The 18,495-nt window shown below is 33.5% G+C and overlaps 1 protein-coding gene across 2 annotated transcripts in view; it reads right to left on the reverse strand.

The window, feature by feature from the left end:
* Window positions 1–6: 6 nt before the first annotated feature.
* Window positions 7–18,495, reverse strand: part of LOC145614188 (uncharacterized) — a 34,067-nt gene continuing 15,578 nt past the window's right edge. The window contains exons 3-17 of one of the 2 annotated variants that reach the window (XM_081669200.1): window positions 17,813–17,890; window positions 17,519–17,739; window positions 17,289–17,381; window positions 15,246–15,329; window positions 12,773–12,889; window positions 9,641–9,746; window positions 9,488–9,550; window positions 9,305–9,358; window positions 8,071–8,128; window positions 7,428–7,504; window positions 4,052–4,122; window positions 3,165–3,225; window positions 2,703–2,762; window positions 2,298–2,360; window positions 7–395 (exon numbers count right to left, since the gene is read on the reverse strand). In XM_081669200.1, the coding sequence (XP_081525326.1) occupies window positions 246–395; window positions 2,298–2,360; window positions 2,703–2,762; window positions 3,165–3,225; window positions 4,052–4,122; window positions 7,428–7,504; window positions 8,071–8,128; window positions 9,305–9,358; window positions 9,488–9,550; window positions 9,641–9,746; window positions 12,773–12,889; window positions 15,246–15,329; window positions 17,289–17,381; window positions 17,519–17,739; window positions 17,813–17,890 (1,356 nt within the window). In that variant the 3' untranslated portion in view covers window positions 7–245. The remainder of the gene's footprint in view (window positions 396–2,297; window positions 2,361–2,702; window positions 2,763–3,164; window positions 3,226–4,051; window positions 4,123–7,427; window positions 7,505–8,070; window positions 8,129–9,304; window positions 9,359–9,487; window positions 9,551–9,640; window positions 9,747–12,772; window positions 12,890–15,245; window positions 15,330–17,288; window positions 17,382–17,518; window positions 17,740–17,812; window positions 17,891–18,495) is intronic. The other variant, XM_081669201.1, reaches the window with a different exon arrangement.

Raw genomic sequence — 18,495 nt, forward strand, 5'->3', positions numbered from 1 at the left:
TGTAGATTCAGTAATTGATGTAAGGATAGAAGAAAATTAGTGTTCACATGGTCATAGACATACATGTGTGGCACAATTATGCACAGTTTTATGTAAGAATGATATTCAGTAACCAAAGGCTATATACATTTGAATGACTTGACAATCACCAGAGTGGGTGAGGAGCAGAGAGGATAAATTGAATGTCGGCTTCATGCAAAGCAAGCCCAATTAACTATGGAAATATACAGATTGAGATGTCATTGCTATTTTACTTCCAAAGAACATTTTCCTGACAAGGCAAGGATGTCGAACTCATGAGGCATGAAATCTTCACTCGGTCTGTAGTATTTATCAGGAGAGTATAAGCTCAAGTTTGTTACTTGACTGGTGTAAAGACAGGCAAATCTCTCAACCTGCAAAAATAAACACGAACAAAAATGTCAGTGCTCGAACCTAAATGTTGTGGATACAGTTCCAAAAACAGGTCCAACAAATTCCGTCATTATCTTCAGCAAAGAATCAAAACAAAACTTCCCCCAAATTCAGGTATCCACTAGCATTAGCATCGAGCCACAAACATCGTACTAGCCAGGTGAGATTACTCATGCCCTCACCCCAATGCTGCCCTGTGTCTACCCAATGAGTATGGCAAGTACCTCTCTCTAAGGCTTTACTCCCTACAATACCTTCCTTTCCCCTTATTTCATTCTTCAGATTCTCTAAGGCACGATTTGATACGAATATTTTTATGTTACCAATATCATGGGGCACTCCCAGAGGCACAACACCACAAGCAACTCCCTCTCTGGACTCCCACTTTATTAAATGAGGACTTAATCCTGGATGTAGGTTTTGGTAGGCTGGAGTACCTAAACTTGGCTACTTCCAATCTTCCATTGCCCTGATTTTGGATTTGTTTGATCAATATCAATTCCTTCTTCAGTTGAGTGATACAAATCAACATCATTATCGATATCTATTGCAATATTTTTATGGAAATTTTGTCAAAAAAACCATTTATAACAACTATTTTGTTGAAAAAAACCTTATAAAAATTTTTTGGCAAGGAGAAACCAGTTTGTAAAATATTTTTGTTGAAGACAACCTGAAATCTCTAATCACTCAATTAACCACTAATTTTACCCTTGATTCATCTAATTACTCATAACTCTCATTAACTAATTAACAATTAAGTTAAAAAAAACAAAAACAAAAACCACCCTCACCAATCACCAATCAGCCACGGAGCCACTCTCTCCTTCTCTACCTCCCATGGTAGCAGCCCCCTCCCCATCCCCAGCTGCCACCTAGAATCCCCCTCTCCTTCTCCTCTCACTTTCATTGCCAATTTTAGCCCTATTTCCTTAACCCCCACTTTCTCTCTCTTCACTAAACCCCATTTGGGGAATTTCTCTCTTCGAATCCGTTCATTTCAATGATTTTAATACTAATCAGCTTGGTGGGGGTCCACAAAATAGGGAATTATCAACTGGGTTGGTGTCGGTATGGGTGATATGAAGAAGAGGTCGTCAATTTTGTCTGGGGTGAGGGGTTCCAGGCGACTGCTGCCATGGGAGGGGGCTGCTACCATAGTACCATGGGAGGGGGAGAAGGAGAAGGTGGCTGATTGGTGGTGGTGAGGGTGATTTTTGTTTTGATTTTGTTTTTGTTTTTGTTTTTGTTGTTTTTTTTTTTTTTTTTAAATTTATAAATCAACTTAATTATTAGATAGTTAGTGAGAGTTATGAGTAATTAGAAAAATTAAGGGGAAATTAGTAGTTAATTAAGTAATTAGAGACCTCAGGTTGTCTTCAACAAAAATATTTTTCAATCTGGTTTCTCTTTGCCAAAAAATTTTTATAAGGTTTTTTCCAACAAAATAGTTGTTATAAATGTTTTTTTCTGACAAAATTTCCTATTTTTATTCAAAATAAATTATTTGCTAATTATTAGGCATCTACTTAAGTGTTTCCTGATTTTATGTTATGATATAATGAAATAGGAGTTTCCACATATTTGTAGCGACTAAATTGAATGACAAGAGTCCTATGTGAGATTTAATGAATAAAAAGGTCAAACAGCTTTAAATAACAGATTCTGTCGGGTGCAAGTAATATGACAGCACAGTGAGAATTAACATATCAAAAAGTCAATAAGCTTTAATAACAGATTCTGTCAGGTAAAGTAATGCGATAGCATGTAGAATGTACGATGCAGTGTGATTAGAAACCACACAGCATCATTGGATTAGGAACTGGACTGAACAAGAAGCTATAAAGCACAGAAAATGACCTAAATTATAAATTCAAGCTTACCTGGTGTGCAAAGCGAGAATTCTGATAACCAGTTTTCATAAGTTGTCCCCAGACCTTGTGAAACTGAATTAACAAGAAAAGATTGTCAAAAGGCTAAAAACATAGCGAAACCATGGGTCAGCACTTCATAACCAGCAACATAGAGATTTTACAAGAGACCTTTTACATAAGCAATTAACACATTTATTTATTTGCAACTATGTCCCAATTTAGTTTGATGATTGCATATTTGCATGTCACGAATCCCAAAGGCCAAATGTTTGTAGGAAAGACAATTAACTAACCATCCAATGGAAGTACTTTGAAAAGTTTCACGCAAGAGTAAAAAAAAAAACAACGAAGACTTTACATCAAAGTCTGAAATGCCGGCCAAAAAAAAGATGGGTATCAAACAAACCATCTAACCTTTTCGTGGCTTTTACAGAGGATCTGTTGATGATCAAGTCGAACCTGCTCTCTTTGTGACTAACAATTAAAGCCAATATAGATATGGTCAGGAAGCAGTCACAATAAAGTGCACTATAAGTATAGATTATAGAAGAAAGAAGACAACGATCTAATTTTCAAAAATAAAAAGTTTGTAGTATGTTGATACACCAAAATGTTTTCAAACATCTAAACTTCTTAACCTGTAATTCTGTAAGCAAAAAAATGTCATAAACTAATAATTTCCACATAACTTCACCAGGGGTGATTAGAATGATCAGCAACATTTGGATATACCAGAATGCTTTCACCTATTAAATTCTATTTTAAATACACGAAGTATATGATAGACTGAAGAACTGTTATTAGTGTATTTCATCAATCGAAGGCACCAACAGTCACAATAAATCAATAGTAAATAAGAACAATTTGCATATATACCTCCAAACTGTCAATGGCAGACAATATATTTTGCTTCTGATCAACTTCGAGATCGTCAAATCTGCATAAATGAGAATTGTATCAACAGAAATAAAGGATGCAAAAGATAGAGTACATAGATTCATACCCCCCCCCCCCCCCTCCCTCCCCCTCCAGCCTCCTCTCTAAATTTTTTTTTAAAAAATAATTATAAAAAAAACCACATGTTCTCTAGCATAAAAAAAGAATAAAATTATTTATGGAAACACAATCAATGAAGAAGTGCATGTAAACAATATAACCCAACTACATGCAAGATAAAAATATCATGCAGCAAGCACAGGTCCACTAAATATGTTGCAAACTAAGCAGTCTGATTATTGTTATTGCTGTAGTGCCCCACAGGTGACTCCATTAAGTGGCTTGTTTGAAAAATGAGTCAAGTACCTTTAATTGTTTATTGGTGACAGAAACATCAAAATGCAAAACAATTTCCACAAGAAATAGAAGTGCTTAAATACACAGCAGTGGCAAGAATATTTACACATCAGAACACCAAAATGAAAATAGTGAAAGCTGAAAACATAGGGCACCAAATTTGAACATGACAAACCTCAAGAAACCAAAGTGAGTTATTTATTTTTTTATAGTAATTTCTTGGAGATGTAATTATAATAAACGGCAAAGTGAAAATCAGTATTATAATCTAGGATAGCATAAAAGCCAGGCAAAATGAACTCTTTACTTTAATGAGTTTTTTGTTTTTACCTCCGTCCAAATAAATTACTAGCTCCAACCAAATCACCAGTTTTTCAATTAATTCCAGATGTAGGGTACACAACAATTACTACTTACATGACTTGCATTGACAAAATTTCACAATACTAAACATCACAACTATTGCTTACTTGAGAGACCACTTTGCATGATGGAGTTTGTCTTCAATATGATCACGATCACACCTCAATCCTTGAAGTTGCTGCCAGTCATAAAACAGGTAAGAAATAGAAAGAAGAAACATGAGACACAAAAAAAATACTGATCAAGGTTCTATCAATATTAATATATAACACCTCTAACTATCTTACGTCTTTGAGTTTGACATCACAAAATAAAAAATATATTTATATAATAGCTATCACCACTTGCATAAAAGCAGAAGACTTATCCTAAATGCCGTACACAAAATAGATGCTAATACACATGATTGAAGGACTCCACTTTTGACTGTCCCAATAGTTTGATCTCCCATCTAAATTAAAGCTGGTGATGATAGCTTATGTGTCATCTTATATTTACAATGCTTCTGTTTAATTGGTAGCTAACCTTTTTTTTTCATTTGGTTGTCATTGAAAAAAAAAATTTCTCTTCTTATCAGTTGCTGGAATTGGAATTATATAATCCCAAGCCCCTTTCTTGCTATGGAACCATGAAAGTGGTAAGTGCTTTATATGTTGTCAAGCCAACAGCTAGATTTACATTACAGTAACTTAGTCGAAGGCATGGAGAGAAGGCCTCTGTAGTAAAGCGTGAACTGCACCAAATATAAATTATGAATCTATGATTCTGCATATGCCACCAATAACGACATAAACTGGAAAGATGTATAGGTTTCTTGCCCAATAATTTGTTTAATCTTGTCCTCAAAGAATACATCGTAAGGCGTAATATCTGTGATAGGTATGATCATGGGCCTAAAAAGCAGCTGAGACAAAAAGTTCCAGCATCATGAAGTGGCCAAAATTGAGCAGCAAAGGATCAAAAGCTAGGGAAGGATTCAAAGAATGAACTCAATGAAGGAACAATATAATATATGACATTCTCCTTGAATGGGAGTATTGTACCATTCTTCTACTATGAAGGATCAATTATATAGAAAGATAGTATGGAGATATCCATCATAAAATTAAAAACGGGATGGCAAAAGTGGAAGAGTGCTATGGGATTCCTATGTGATTTTTGGCATTCTCATAAATTGAAGGGAATATTCTACCACACGATAAGGAAGATCTCCTATTCTCCTTGCTGGGTTGTGAAACATTATCACGTTCATAAGATGAATGTGAGGAGATACATATGTTGTGATGGATGTGTACACGTACTAGAAAGGATTAGTTGAAGAATGAAGTAATTAGAATTAGGGCTACGTCATTAAGTATAAGATGAGAGAGAATTGCTTAAGATGGTTTGGTCATGTAAGACAATAGAATGATGCACCAGTTAAGATACTTTAGAGTGGCAAAATGATGTAATTGTGAGGGGTAGAATAAGATCGAAGAAACCTTCGTTTATTGGAAATTGAGGAGAATATGGTGTCGGATAAGGCAGACTGGAAGAAAAGAATATATGTTGAGCATACGACATGACACTTCACATACTCCCTACATTTTTTTGAAGTGCCCCATTTTAGTGTGTGTGGAGTTTGAAGCAAAAGAGTAAAATAATATATAAGTGGGATGGTTGGAAATGAAAAATTGGAAAAGTAAGAGGGAGAAATAAGAATGCGGGACCACTACGTATAATGTGAAAAGGAGAAATATTATAAATGATAGTTAGGTCAAAAGGAAGAGAGAGAAATAATATATAGTGTAAGTGGGGTTTCTAAATTTGAAAATGAAGCAGTTACAAAAAACGGCCACTTGTGGGAAGTGGGGCACTTAAAAAAAAAAAAATCCTAGAGGGAGTACTTATGTTTTCTCTATTTATTTTGATCCTTGTGTTTTATACAAGTTTACGAATCACTAGTAATGGATTTTCTCTTTCATCTTCCAAGAACCTTTTCATATGTTCTATTTACATTTCATTAATTTTCAAACTTTATTTTATAATCACTACCTTGATTTTAACTCCTTATGTTTTCTACAGTCTAACTTTCCCTAGTTTCACTTTCGCACTCTACGTTGTTAACTTAACTGATTTTGCCAGCTCGAATTCCTGAAGACAGTTTTGAGCGATGGTTCATGTTAGCCAACCTCAAATCCTTTTGGGTATAAATCACAAGATCAGAAGAATGTACTTTAATTTTTACAAAAGTACGAATATATAATGACAAATTAGTGTTTATATCTTTTGGTATTAAATACAAAAAATCCTTGTGCAAACGAAACAAGTGAATATACAGTTTCAGAATCTAGGGGGAGGCACATCAATATATCAACGAACTAATACCTACTGATTGTTACCCCTCATATTTACAACTTAATATCTATGACACTGAGCATGAAGTAGAAAGATGATTTTGGCAAGCAAGAAATTCCTATAAATTTAGAAATTAATACACAGTTATTTGTAGGTCATACGTTTTGCAGTTTATAATTAGATATGAATGCCCGAGTAGATCAGCTTTATAATGCTCCTACAACATCTCACTGCAACCTGAATAGTAAAGATCCATCCATCCGCAAATCACACGTGTCAAACTTCTTAGTTCTATTTAACCTTTGACTCACTCAGCAACCTTTTTTCTCCTCTTCATGACATCCCTTCCTCTTCAATCTTCAGCAGCAGCCCCTTTATTGTTGTATATTTCTTTTCAAATTGTAAAACAGTGGCTTCACAGATTTCTGCCTTTAAACATAGCTATCTCTTCTTCTCTTACTATAGGTTAGGTAGGTGAGGTCTCCACTCCTACAGTGGTATCTGATTAATAGGTAATAAGCCCCCTCCCCCTTCCTTCTGCTTTCCTTTTTATATCCTTTAGTAACTGTTTCATTAAAGTATCAATAGTACTTTATTTGGGGGCCTGATATTGATTTAAATTCACAATAAAAAAAAATTAATAAAGACATTATCCCCCTTGTGTCCACAAGAAGCAAGATTTTACCTTGCACCTAGGGTCCAGGATCCTTTTGCATTTTGGAGCACCTCACACTTTTTAACCAATGAACTGGAGATAGTACATAACAGTGGACCAGAATCAATGCACTGTCTTCCATAAGATGCCAAATCATTGTTGAGCATTGATCTCAACAACGTGCTTGTCAACACAAATAGTTTTATATAGATCCCCATGTTTTTTATTGTAATTTGGCAACACTCTTAAGCCTCACTATATGAATAAAGTCACAAAACATCACTACAACATAGGGAAAAAAAAAACGAAGTAATAATAAAAATATACAGTTGTAGAAAACTCAATGGGAAGTTAAACTAACTAAGCCCAGCTTCAAAGATCCAATTGAATCAACAACTATCAAACTAATTACAGTTTACAAATAGCAACTTGATGGAACTTTTTAAAATGTCTATAGGAAAGCAAATGGATTAAGTTAATTAGCTGCATACCTTTCGAGAGTCCCTCAGTTGCCAGAGAAGCTCAACTTCCCTCTCAAGTTCGGGAACAACAAGCATAGTTCTCCACCCTATTAAGACAAAGAAATGAAAGAATAAATGAGAGAAAAATAGCACTGCAGAACAATAAAATTATTAAACTAAAGTATCATATTAGATGGAATTTTCTGATTTTCCGAAATCTATTGAAAGTAAATTATGCAGCAACATTTCCAAAAAATTCAATTTAATTCAATCTTGTCCTACTATAGATGAAACAGAGATACAAAGCTGTATAGCTTTTAAATTTATAAGACACCCCATCCCCTATAGCTCTAATGAAAGAGATTTTAAAGATAGAAACATGTAATGGACAATAAAAAAATTCTTCATTGCCATCTAGATTTGTAAATTCCCAGTCAAAACTTCTCCCAGCTTCACTATGAAGTGATGTTTTTTACAACAATGTAGAAACATATACGCCAGAAAAGAGGCTTCAAATCTCTCATTCATTCAATTTGTCCCTTTCTTTGTTTGGGCAGGGAAGGGAAGGGGGAAGGGAGGGGCAAGACAATTATTCAACAATGAGAAAATTCATCACTTCTTGAAAAAAAAAAAAAGAGGAAATCAAAACATTAAGGGGTAAAATATTGCTTACCCAGAACCTTTTTACTGCGCAATATGTCACCATAGATGTGGTCTCCAACATAAAGAACCTACTACAAATTCAATAGATAATTAAGAGTTAAACACGACATTTTCTTTGCTTACACGAGTTACATCTAATCATGTCATATTAAGAAACCATTTGCATTAGGCAGTAAACACAACCTTTTGCCAAACATGCTCTTCAGGAAAAAATAAAAATCTTTTTAGGTAAGAAAATTGTTAAATGATAAAAACAATCAACACGCCAGATCACACCAAAATCCACAAATTTGCAGAAGACAAAGTTTACTAAATCTTGACACCAAAAACATAAAAGATCTTACACAACTATAGCGCCATACAAACCAAAATCAGTGTTAATAAAATTAAAAGATGGAAGTGTGAAGGACTAATAACCAAGCAGCAAATCCTACTATTTTTTGCATTGTCCGCATGTAATCATTATAGACAGCAATATTTCTCACTACTGAGAAACAATATTTCTCACTACTGAGAAAAATAAACTTAGAAATGGGCTACTTTGCAAGATTCTGTGTTAGGAATGGTAGGGTAATACTGAGATCAAATTAAAGAGTAGCTATTTAGATGCTAAGGTCTATAGAAAGTTGTATGGGTGATTCAGTCATGTGGTTATGGGTCAAGATAGGGGTGTTCAAAAGCCGGTCCAAAGTGGATAAATGGACCGAAACAGACCGGAATGAAGAGAACCAATCAGTCTTCGGTCCGAGAAATAAAATTTCCAATTTCCATTCGGGTTAAGTCCAAAACCCATTAAAAGTCAGTCTGGCCGAAGGCATATATTACTTATATTATGTATATTAAACTCAAGATGATTGATTTTCTACTTCAAAATGTTGGGAGGATTGCTATATTATAAACAATTTCATTTAGGCTTCCAAAATAGGTATTAAACAATTACATGCAGAGTGCAGAGAGACAATCACCAGCCTGGCAGGTGAACATAGCCTAGTCTTTGGTGAGTGGAACCATCACAGATTTCAGAAGTTTTCAGTTTACTCAAGAAGATGACAGAAGCAGAGAAAGACAATTGATTTTCCATGACATTATTTAAAAATAAATATAAAAAAAATCTTCTGACTAATGCAACTAGATTAGGACACTTTAGGATTATAAGATTTCAAACATTGAATAGCAAGTAATTTATAGAGGGATTGATATTATTATTCTGCACTGATGTGATTGGGTATCTGTCGAAACTTCACCTGGGAGCTTGACTCAATATTGAGCAATTTATGGAGATGACCGACACTACCACCCTGTAAACAAAATTGCTAACTGATCAGTACAGCTTAATTCTATAAATCATGCAAACCCTAGACCCAAAACAAACCACATATGTGTAGTCAAAACTCACAGCACATCAGCGTGAGGAATTGACAGGGTACCTGGAAAACTCGGCAAGCATAGTTCAGTCCATTTGATGCTGGCTGTAGCACAGTGCTTCCGACCTGTATTATTTCAAATGATAAACAATATATAAATATGAGTAAATAAACCTACAAAGAGAGAGCTTAAACTAAAAAACTTCTTGCTCTCACTTGAGTCATAGGTGTTCCATTGTCAGTATTTAGTAGCATTCCAGAATCAGGCACAACCTCAAAAAGGTTAGCCCGGTTGTCTTCATGGAAAAAGCCAGGCTTTGCACTATATATCAAAACAACAAATTATTGATATAAATGGAAAAGAACAAATAATATAGGAATAATAGATTTCAAGTAAGCTAAAACTACTTTTGTATATTAACCAAAATAATGAGTATGTTCCTTTCTTAGATTACGAGGTATTCAATTGTTAAAATTCAGGTAAATATTAGTTAAAGAATGCTTGCTTTTATTAATATTATCTGCAGTATTTTATTTTAATTTTCATTAGTTCCATTTGGAATGAGCATACTCTCCCATGCACATCTTTGACCGTCAATAGATTTAATTATGTATTAGTAAAAACTATTGACATTTGATATTAAACATCATCTCACATGATTGTATTTTGCTTCAGTATATATAAAGTGAAACGTAAAGATTTAGGCTTTCGAATATTTATATTTGCAAAAAGCAAAGTGATGTTGAATATATAGTAATATTTGTTATGCTAAATAAATTTAAATTGTTTAATTGCTTACCTACTTACTCTAAACTCTTATCTGAATATAAAAATGTAAAATAAATGGTACCTATAAGTTCAAAAACTGTGATCGGTGACAAAACAAAGATAAACAAAGGGAATACATATATACAATAAAGAAAGAAACAATGTGATTTCTATATTTCTGAGAAATTATTTATATTTTTGGGACATAAATAACCTTATTTTTCTTTATATTTTAATTAGTTACGTATTATACACACAATTATTACATTATACACTATCCCAAAGTGTATTTAATGCACAACTAGTTTACTGCAATATTTCTATGATAAAATCTTTATTAATATTTGATTTTTATTAAATGTCATGTAATATGGTAATAGCTTACTGGCTAACACCTTATAGTTTAAACTTAGGGTTGTAGGATCAAATTTTATAAGAACCATATTTTTAAACATGGAATGAAAATCGGATTTAAATGAAAGAGTTGCCACATGGCTTAAACATATGGGGTAAGAAAATAAGCAAAGTGCCATGTGGCGCCTAAGTTTGTTTAGAAACGCCTTTTAATATATAGTATTGATAATACATCTTCCATCCACTTTTAGTTGCAACACTAAATTTACACTATTTACATTCTTACACTTTAACTTATTTATTAATGTATATGTTGTGAAAAATACTATGTTACTCGGACTCGAGTACCCATGTCCAACTCGGGTATGTGTCCAAGTGTCCGGCTCGGCTATTTTGTGAAAATATTCTACTATTTTGAACTAAAATGAAGTGTCCAAGTGTCATACCCATGTCCGAGGGTCGACGGTCCGACACGGGTACTTTAGGTAAAATGAAGAGTTCGAGTAACATAGGAAAAATATATTGATGTGGGATTTCCTTAGATACTTACATATGTCTCGATTTATATTTTCACAATATCTATTTTTTACATATCTATGATTAAAGATACAGAAGAAAAATATTGTGTAGCGGCAAACGTGAAAGTCAAAGTGTTGCAACTCAAAGTGAAATGAGGAAGTATATGTTTTCCATTATCACAAAATGTGTTATATAAACTTTTATCTTCTCAATATTATAAGAGGAATCTATATTCTTTTTTATTATTAAATGGAAAATCTAACCCTTCATTAATATTTTCACTAGTTAACACTCTTATGCGATGCATGATTTTTTGAATACTTTGTTAGTTATAGAGCACTTGGACAAAATGTGATGAGGTTGGATATAAACACAAGTACTTATACATGTTTTGCATATAAGCAAAATGACTTAGCTTCATTATTTTTAGTTTTACCATTTGATAAAGTTTCCAGTTTCCTCCATTTTCCTTATATTAAATTGTAAATGCTCCTCCTCTCTCTTCATGGTACATGCATTTCCCACTCTACCATGATTACATCATACTTATTTTTTGCAAAACCCAAAATCAGAAAATTGTAAAAGTTCCTCTTGCTGAAATTCTCAACTGGATGACAGATTTATGTTCAATTGCATTTTTGATTGAAGGAAATAAAAGTTTTCCTTAACGAAGTGATTGGAAACGTTACACAACAATTAAGCACGAGAGTGAGTTTTCCAACGCACAAATAATAATAGTATAATTAATGATAAAGCAATGCACAGTGAGCATGAGAGAGAGAGAGAGAGAGAGAGAGAGAGAGAGAGAGAGAGAGAGACTTGTGAGGTTTTGGACGAGACTCTAAAGGAATTTGGGAGGGTAAAAACTCCAAATATATAGTTATAGATTGATTCCTCCACAATTGCTAATATATAGGAAGGAAGAAGTCTACAATAATAATAAAAAGTAAAATAATACATATATTTGTTTAAAATTGCCAAAAATAATCCGAACTTTGTCCCGTTCGTTCAAAATAATCCCAAATTTTGATATTTTTTTAATAATCCCAACTTTATACCCTATTAATTTCAAACAGTCCCAAATGACTTGGAACCTGCTAAACAGGTAAAAAATTGTACCAACCCAAAATAGATATCTGAGAGGAGCATACCAACCCAAAACAAAAAACTTGAAAGAAATCTAAAGTGCCACATTATGTGTCTCCTATTTGCTTTTCAATTACAAATTTGCATACCCCTTCATCTTCTACTTTCATAACGCTTTAACATGGATTGTTATTATACCTCTTTAGCTTTGATAGTTATCATACCTCTTCAACTCAAATTGTTATCATATCCGTTCACCTTCCAATTTCATACTTAAATCCATTAGCTTCCTATTTAATAATTTAGTATCACAAATATCTAAGCACAGATTAAAAAATTGAATAATTTTTGAAATTTCAAATATTATTAAATAATATATTAATATGGTATGGTCATTTTATGAAGTTACATGAATTTTTTTTTTTTTTTTTTTTTTTAAAAAAAAGAGTTCTCTTAACAAATAAAACATGATGCATGGGTTAAAAATAGCTACCCTTCAAACAGTAGAAGAGCATAGTGCATAATTTTGCTCAATTGCATAATAACAAAACAACGATCCATACTCATTTTGAAGGCAACGGAAAATATGAAGAAAATATTGAGAAGAATTTATAAATAACCTGCCAGTAATAATGACATCAAAATACTTTAGCCAATCAAAACTGAGAGGTGCAGTTCCATTTCCAGTTCCTTTCCGGCAGAGAAAATTCATCACTACATTCGTGTAGTCCCACAAACTGGAAAAAGTAACAAACAAATGTCATGAAAACTGAACAAGTGACTTAACATACCGCATAACAGGTTTCCTCCAATTTTTTAACTTTTTACTTGGAAGAAAGGGAATGATATGATCTGTACGTTAATAGATTCAGAGGACTAATATACAACGTATGCATCATATCATGCATTGCAGGTATTTTCTTAGTTACACTTTTCCTAGTCCCAAATTGATTTGTGTTCCTTAAATTCATAGGGTTAACCACACTTTTCATTGGGATCACTATGACCAATTGAGTGCCTAATGAAATTTGTTGTAAAACCATCTCATCCAGCTTACAAATATAAAATAATGAGGGCAGTTGGATAGGAAGCCTAATTGCATTACATCACAGAATTAGAAGTTCTGGCAAAACATGACAAACAAATATCACTCAAAAAATAGAGGAGCAACAACGATTTCAGATAGCCTACGAAGCCAAGAATGGCTTGGGGTAGCATTATAAAAATTGAGCTGTAAGATAGCGCCTATGAAGCAAATTATCCACAGTTGAAAATGTAAAGAACTATTGGAAACATGTTGGTTGACATTTGTGAGGTGTCTCAAATCACCAAAGGTGTTTTAATACAAATTTGCTGGAAACAGGGGAGAAAAAAAAAAAAGGAAAGTTGTCTATGGAGAAAATCCTACGTAGTATTAAATTATGCTAAACAGGCGTCAAAGAAGCCTACCTCTCTCTTCCAGTACTCCCATTATCTCTTCTGTATACACGGCTCATCCTATAATAAAAATATTGCCGGAAAACAATAAAAACAACAATGGCCTATGGCTTTATGACAATGGTTTGTGATGTGTGAGGGCTTGGCTTCAGCAGCACTAACGAGATCTTTACAACAAAGACAAAACATATATTCTACAATAAGAGAAAGTAAAAGTTTTAGGCCACATGTATTTTGATGAAAAACATATTCTAAAAAAATGATTAACCATTTTTTATTGTTTGGTTTGTAATGGCAGAAAATAATTTTCCCAAAGGTGGAAAATAGATTTCCAAGAGTGGAAAACCTTTTGTTATTTTAAGTAATACCACAATTTCCTTCTTACTACCTAAGTCCTAACATCATTTCTATCCTTCCATCCATCTCCTCCCTCAAACTCCTATACTTTTTTCCCTCTAAAATTTCTTGTAAGGAAACAAAGGAACACTAGTTTCACAATTAAGTTTCCTTGTAAAAGAAAGTAGGTGTGGCAGGCATTGCAGATAAACTAAGAGAAAACCGTCTGCGTTGGTTTGGGCATGTAAGACGGAGACCCGAGGGTGCACCGATCAGAAAAGTGGGACCATGGAAGGCATAAATGAGGAAGAGGGAGACCGAAAATGACTTAAGGAAGGATTTAGGAAGGATATGAGGTATATGGATTTGCATGAGGATGAAGCATTGGACTGTAAGAGATGGAGGAGGAAGAGTTATGTCGATGACAACACGGAATAATCAAATTTGGTTCATGTTAGCTGACCCACTTATGGGGTTAAGGCTTTGATTGATTGATTAACATTTTTATTGAAAATGCTTTCTATCAAAATAAACGAAGGCTTAGAGTAAAAACAAAACATAGGGCATAGGTTGGTCAAACAAAAGAAGGTATGATTAAGAGTTATAGAATACTCTAGAGGATAACAAAACATTGGACACATGATGGAGATACACAAAAAAAAAAAAAAAAAAAAAAAAAAAAAAAAAAAAAAAAAAAAAAAAAAAAAAAAAAAAGAAGCAGAGGGGGAATTACAAGTATTAGAATACTCTAGCAAAAAGGAGGATTGGGCTTTATTTTTTCCTAATAACAAACTCTAATTACAGGTAAATATAATAGTTTATTTCATATTTAATAACTTTTTCAAGGTGATCAGATGATGCAGAAAAACGAAAAAAATATACTTCCTCTGTTTTCTTTTACTCGCAACACTTCCCTAAAAAGGAAATGTCACAATACTTGCAACACACTATAAAAGGAAAGTTACTTTAGGGAAAAACTATATTATTTCCCTTATTTAAAGCACATGGCCCACTAAATTACACTCCTAACAACCACTCATCCCATTTTAAAGTGTATAATCTCATGCAAACCCTCTTAAATACCGTGAAAAAGTGTGTGTTGCATCTAAAAGAAAACGGAGGAAGTACTATTTTTACATATCCAACTATCTTTAACATTCCACATCTGCATTTCTGTTTCCATGCTATCCAGCATATAGCCATGACATAATCCACATTTCCTTAACAATTAGGACATTGATAATAGCTTCAAGACCTCAGTATTTTATTATTCTGACAAGCTTATTAACTTTATAATCTATTAATGATAGGAACTATTACCTATTTGTCACCAAAAAGGTTGAACGACCTGAATCTCTAAGCATTTCCAGCATCGGTACGATTGAGGTATCATCAATAATGTACCTGATACACAAGTGGCAGCAGCAAATTACTCAGAACAAGTCCATAGAAAGGCAATCACAGTTTGATTTATTTTTAAAGGCATGTGTAAAACACTAAGCTGCAATAATTACATAATAAAATATAAAATATAACACTGACAAAACATAGAGGTTTCTGCAAAAAAGTAACTTCCACAGCCTACATTTATACAGATACCCTCTCACAAGGTTGATTTTCTTTCTCTATTAAAAATCTTCAAGGTGAAGCAGAGCCTAGGATACAAGATTATTAAAGCACCATTAGGGGTTCCGTACACAAGTTTCAGGTTAGAAAAAGGTAATTAATAACTTTGTTTTAGTAACAAGGTGTTTCGTTGGGTTATTTTTTAAATTTATTTTCCCCTAATCACCTTTGCTTTTCCAAAGGACCCCCGCTAGCTAGATTCCTACTATCCCCCAAGGATTCAAATTTCCCAATTACTCTTGTCTCAAAAAAAAAAAAAAAAAAAAAAAAAAAAAAAAAAAAAAAAAAAAAAAAAAAAAGTGGGGGAAGGGGGCTTCACGTAAAGAGGCACCACCTGACTCTCCAAAAAAAAAGACATCGGCGGAGCAATGGAAGGGCTAGGAGTCCCTAACCATGCAAATCTCGTTGATCATCCTATGCCAGGAAACACCCACAAATTTTAACAAAAAGCTCCATAGAATGGAACCATGAATCAGATAAGTTCCCACACAATCCCAATCAGATGCTCGGGCCAAAAAAATTCTAGACATCTATTTCTACCAACAATACCAACCACAACTTTTTCAACCCTAATGCCTCTCGGCTACCATAAATGCATCTGTGGATGATCTCGATAAGAGACATTAAGAGCATGCACAATATGCCGTAATCGGTCCATGCAAGGAGATACTTTATCATAAAGCATTGAGCATATCTAAAAATTCAATCCTTAATACAGGTACTATACAAAATAATGTAGAACCAAAGGAGCATCTTACTAGAAAAATATTAAAAAAATTGATATTGACACTTTTTAATTTATTTGAAACTACCTAGGCTTGTTTGTTATCGTTCTATTTTTTTTATATATAAAAAAAAAAAAACAAAAAAAAAACAAACACAAAAAACCAAAAACATGAAACTAGAAAAATTGGTTTTCACTATATGTTGTCTGTCTTATTAATTGCCATGATTTCAAAAACTTAGACGAATTTTAGATTTTTTATATGATATATCATATGACTTTAAAAACAAAAAACTAAAAACTGCAGTAATACTATACAGGACCTAGGTTTTTTTAAAAGTTTCAAATGTTTCAACTTATCTGAATTTTTTTTGCATTAAATAAACAAATTTGAGAGCATGCACATAATACGTACAGATATTGATATAAGATTCTTGTTCTTCAAGAGCTTAAGGCCTAATTTGGACATAAAGCATAGAATGAACAAAATTTTCCATAGTACATCAATAACGCTTAGTTAAGATTTGCTCTTTTTGAAAAAATTCTAAGTTCCTGCTGACATAAGCCTCAATGGAGACAGTTTCTTTTCGGGAATGAATTTCCTTATAAGAAGCTGACTAGATTCTCAGGAAACCTGTGTGTTCCCATCAATTTCACAAAGCACTTGCAGCTTCACTACCTTGCAATGACAAGGTAGAAACAAGTATTCTACAATAATGACAAAAACACAAAATGCCAGACTATTCACATACAGCCCCACCATCCCCCCTCCTCTCCTGAAACCCCTAAGATCACTCGTATAGGTACAAATCAACAATTCATTGCAGCAAATATATTTCAGTTTGCTCGACACAGTCAAAAGCAAATAGAATTAGCATACAAGATAAGAAAGGTCAGGCAGAAAAAATCATAAATCCTACTAATACCATATATTACAGGAGTAAAAATTTTGGAGCTGAGATGGATCCTTTCAGCAACTTCAACATATAGAAAAAAATAAGACGGTATATAACCTTTGAGGATCTTTGGCAACCATCTGCTTTAAGGTCCCATCACGATGACACAGATCAACAGCAGCTCTAACATCCTTGTACATACGAGCGTAACTGCAGACAATGTCCAGAAACATTTTATATGATAGCAAGCAGCTAATAAATAAAAAGTGAAAGATTCATAAATTCTTTCTCAACACCAGGTCCAGAATCGAGCACACACAACTAAAAATGTCCGTAACTTTACTTACTCAGCTCCTGCTGGGACTCTTCCAGGATTTCTGTCCTTGAAGTCAACTAGCTGTGCAAATAAGTAGGTCTCTGCTAAGGAAAAGAGTGTGTCGATGAGGGCGTAGTCAGGCTCATCAAAGGAATCTCTTGTCAAAGTATTCCCATAAGTTTCAACTTTTTCTTCTTTAGACATCTCTCTAAAGCCATGATATGCTACTTTCACGTATTTATGTCGATCCATCTGTAAAACAGTAAGGTCATATACCACTTCAATGTGCAACACAACGTATTAAACCCATTCTAATGCAATTTACCTTCAAAATATTGCCTCTCTTTTTATCAAGAACCAAACCTCTAACCATGTACTTTGAATCAAAAGACCACTGCAACAGCTGCAAGGAAATGACAATTGTATGACAACTTGTTAAACTTAATTCATACCATAGTTAATGGAAACCAAAAAGAACATGCCATAGGGGAAAAAAACAAAAATAAAAAGTCATATGGGGTCTTGTTAAATTCGTCTCAATGTACGTTTTCTAAACATCAACTTTTTTTACTAGTATTATTTTGCCTATTGATAATCGAAGATATTGATGTTTGAAATAATGCAATAGCACATGTGCCTAAAAAAAAAAAGTGCAGCGAATATGAAACAGAGGAAGTGTTTGACAAGGACATGTATCTATATTAATTGTTTCATCTTTAAGATATATGTTCAAAAGCCAATGAACATATACCAGCAATTTGCTTTAGACACTAAATATCCCTTTTAACAAAAGCAGTCAAAAGATATGCTTTTAGAAATTGAAGTCAAAACCGATTAGTGTCAAATCCCTAACTTCAAGGTAATGATCCTTATTAGGAGCTATGGATGAAAAGGCTACTTAAATTAAACAAGCACTAACAAAGTCAAAGGTCTTCTTTCAAGGTCCTAGGACTAAGGAAACTGGGGAAGCTTTTGCTTTGCAAGATTTAAAATAAAACAAGCATATAT

This window comes from Chenopodium album, chromosome 25 (genome assembly GCF_948465745.1).
Source record: "Chenopodium album chromosome 25, dcCheAlbu1.1, whole genome shotgun sequence".
Classification (NCBI taxonomy): domain Eukaryota; kingdom Viridiplantae; phylum Streptophyta; class Magnoliopsida; order Caryophyllales; family Amaranthaceae; genus Chenopodium; species Chenopodium album.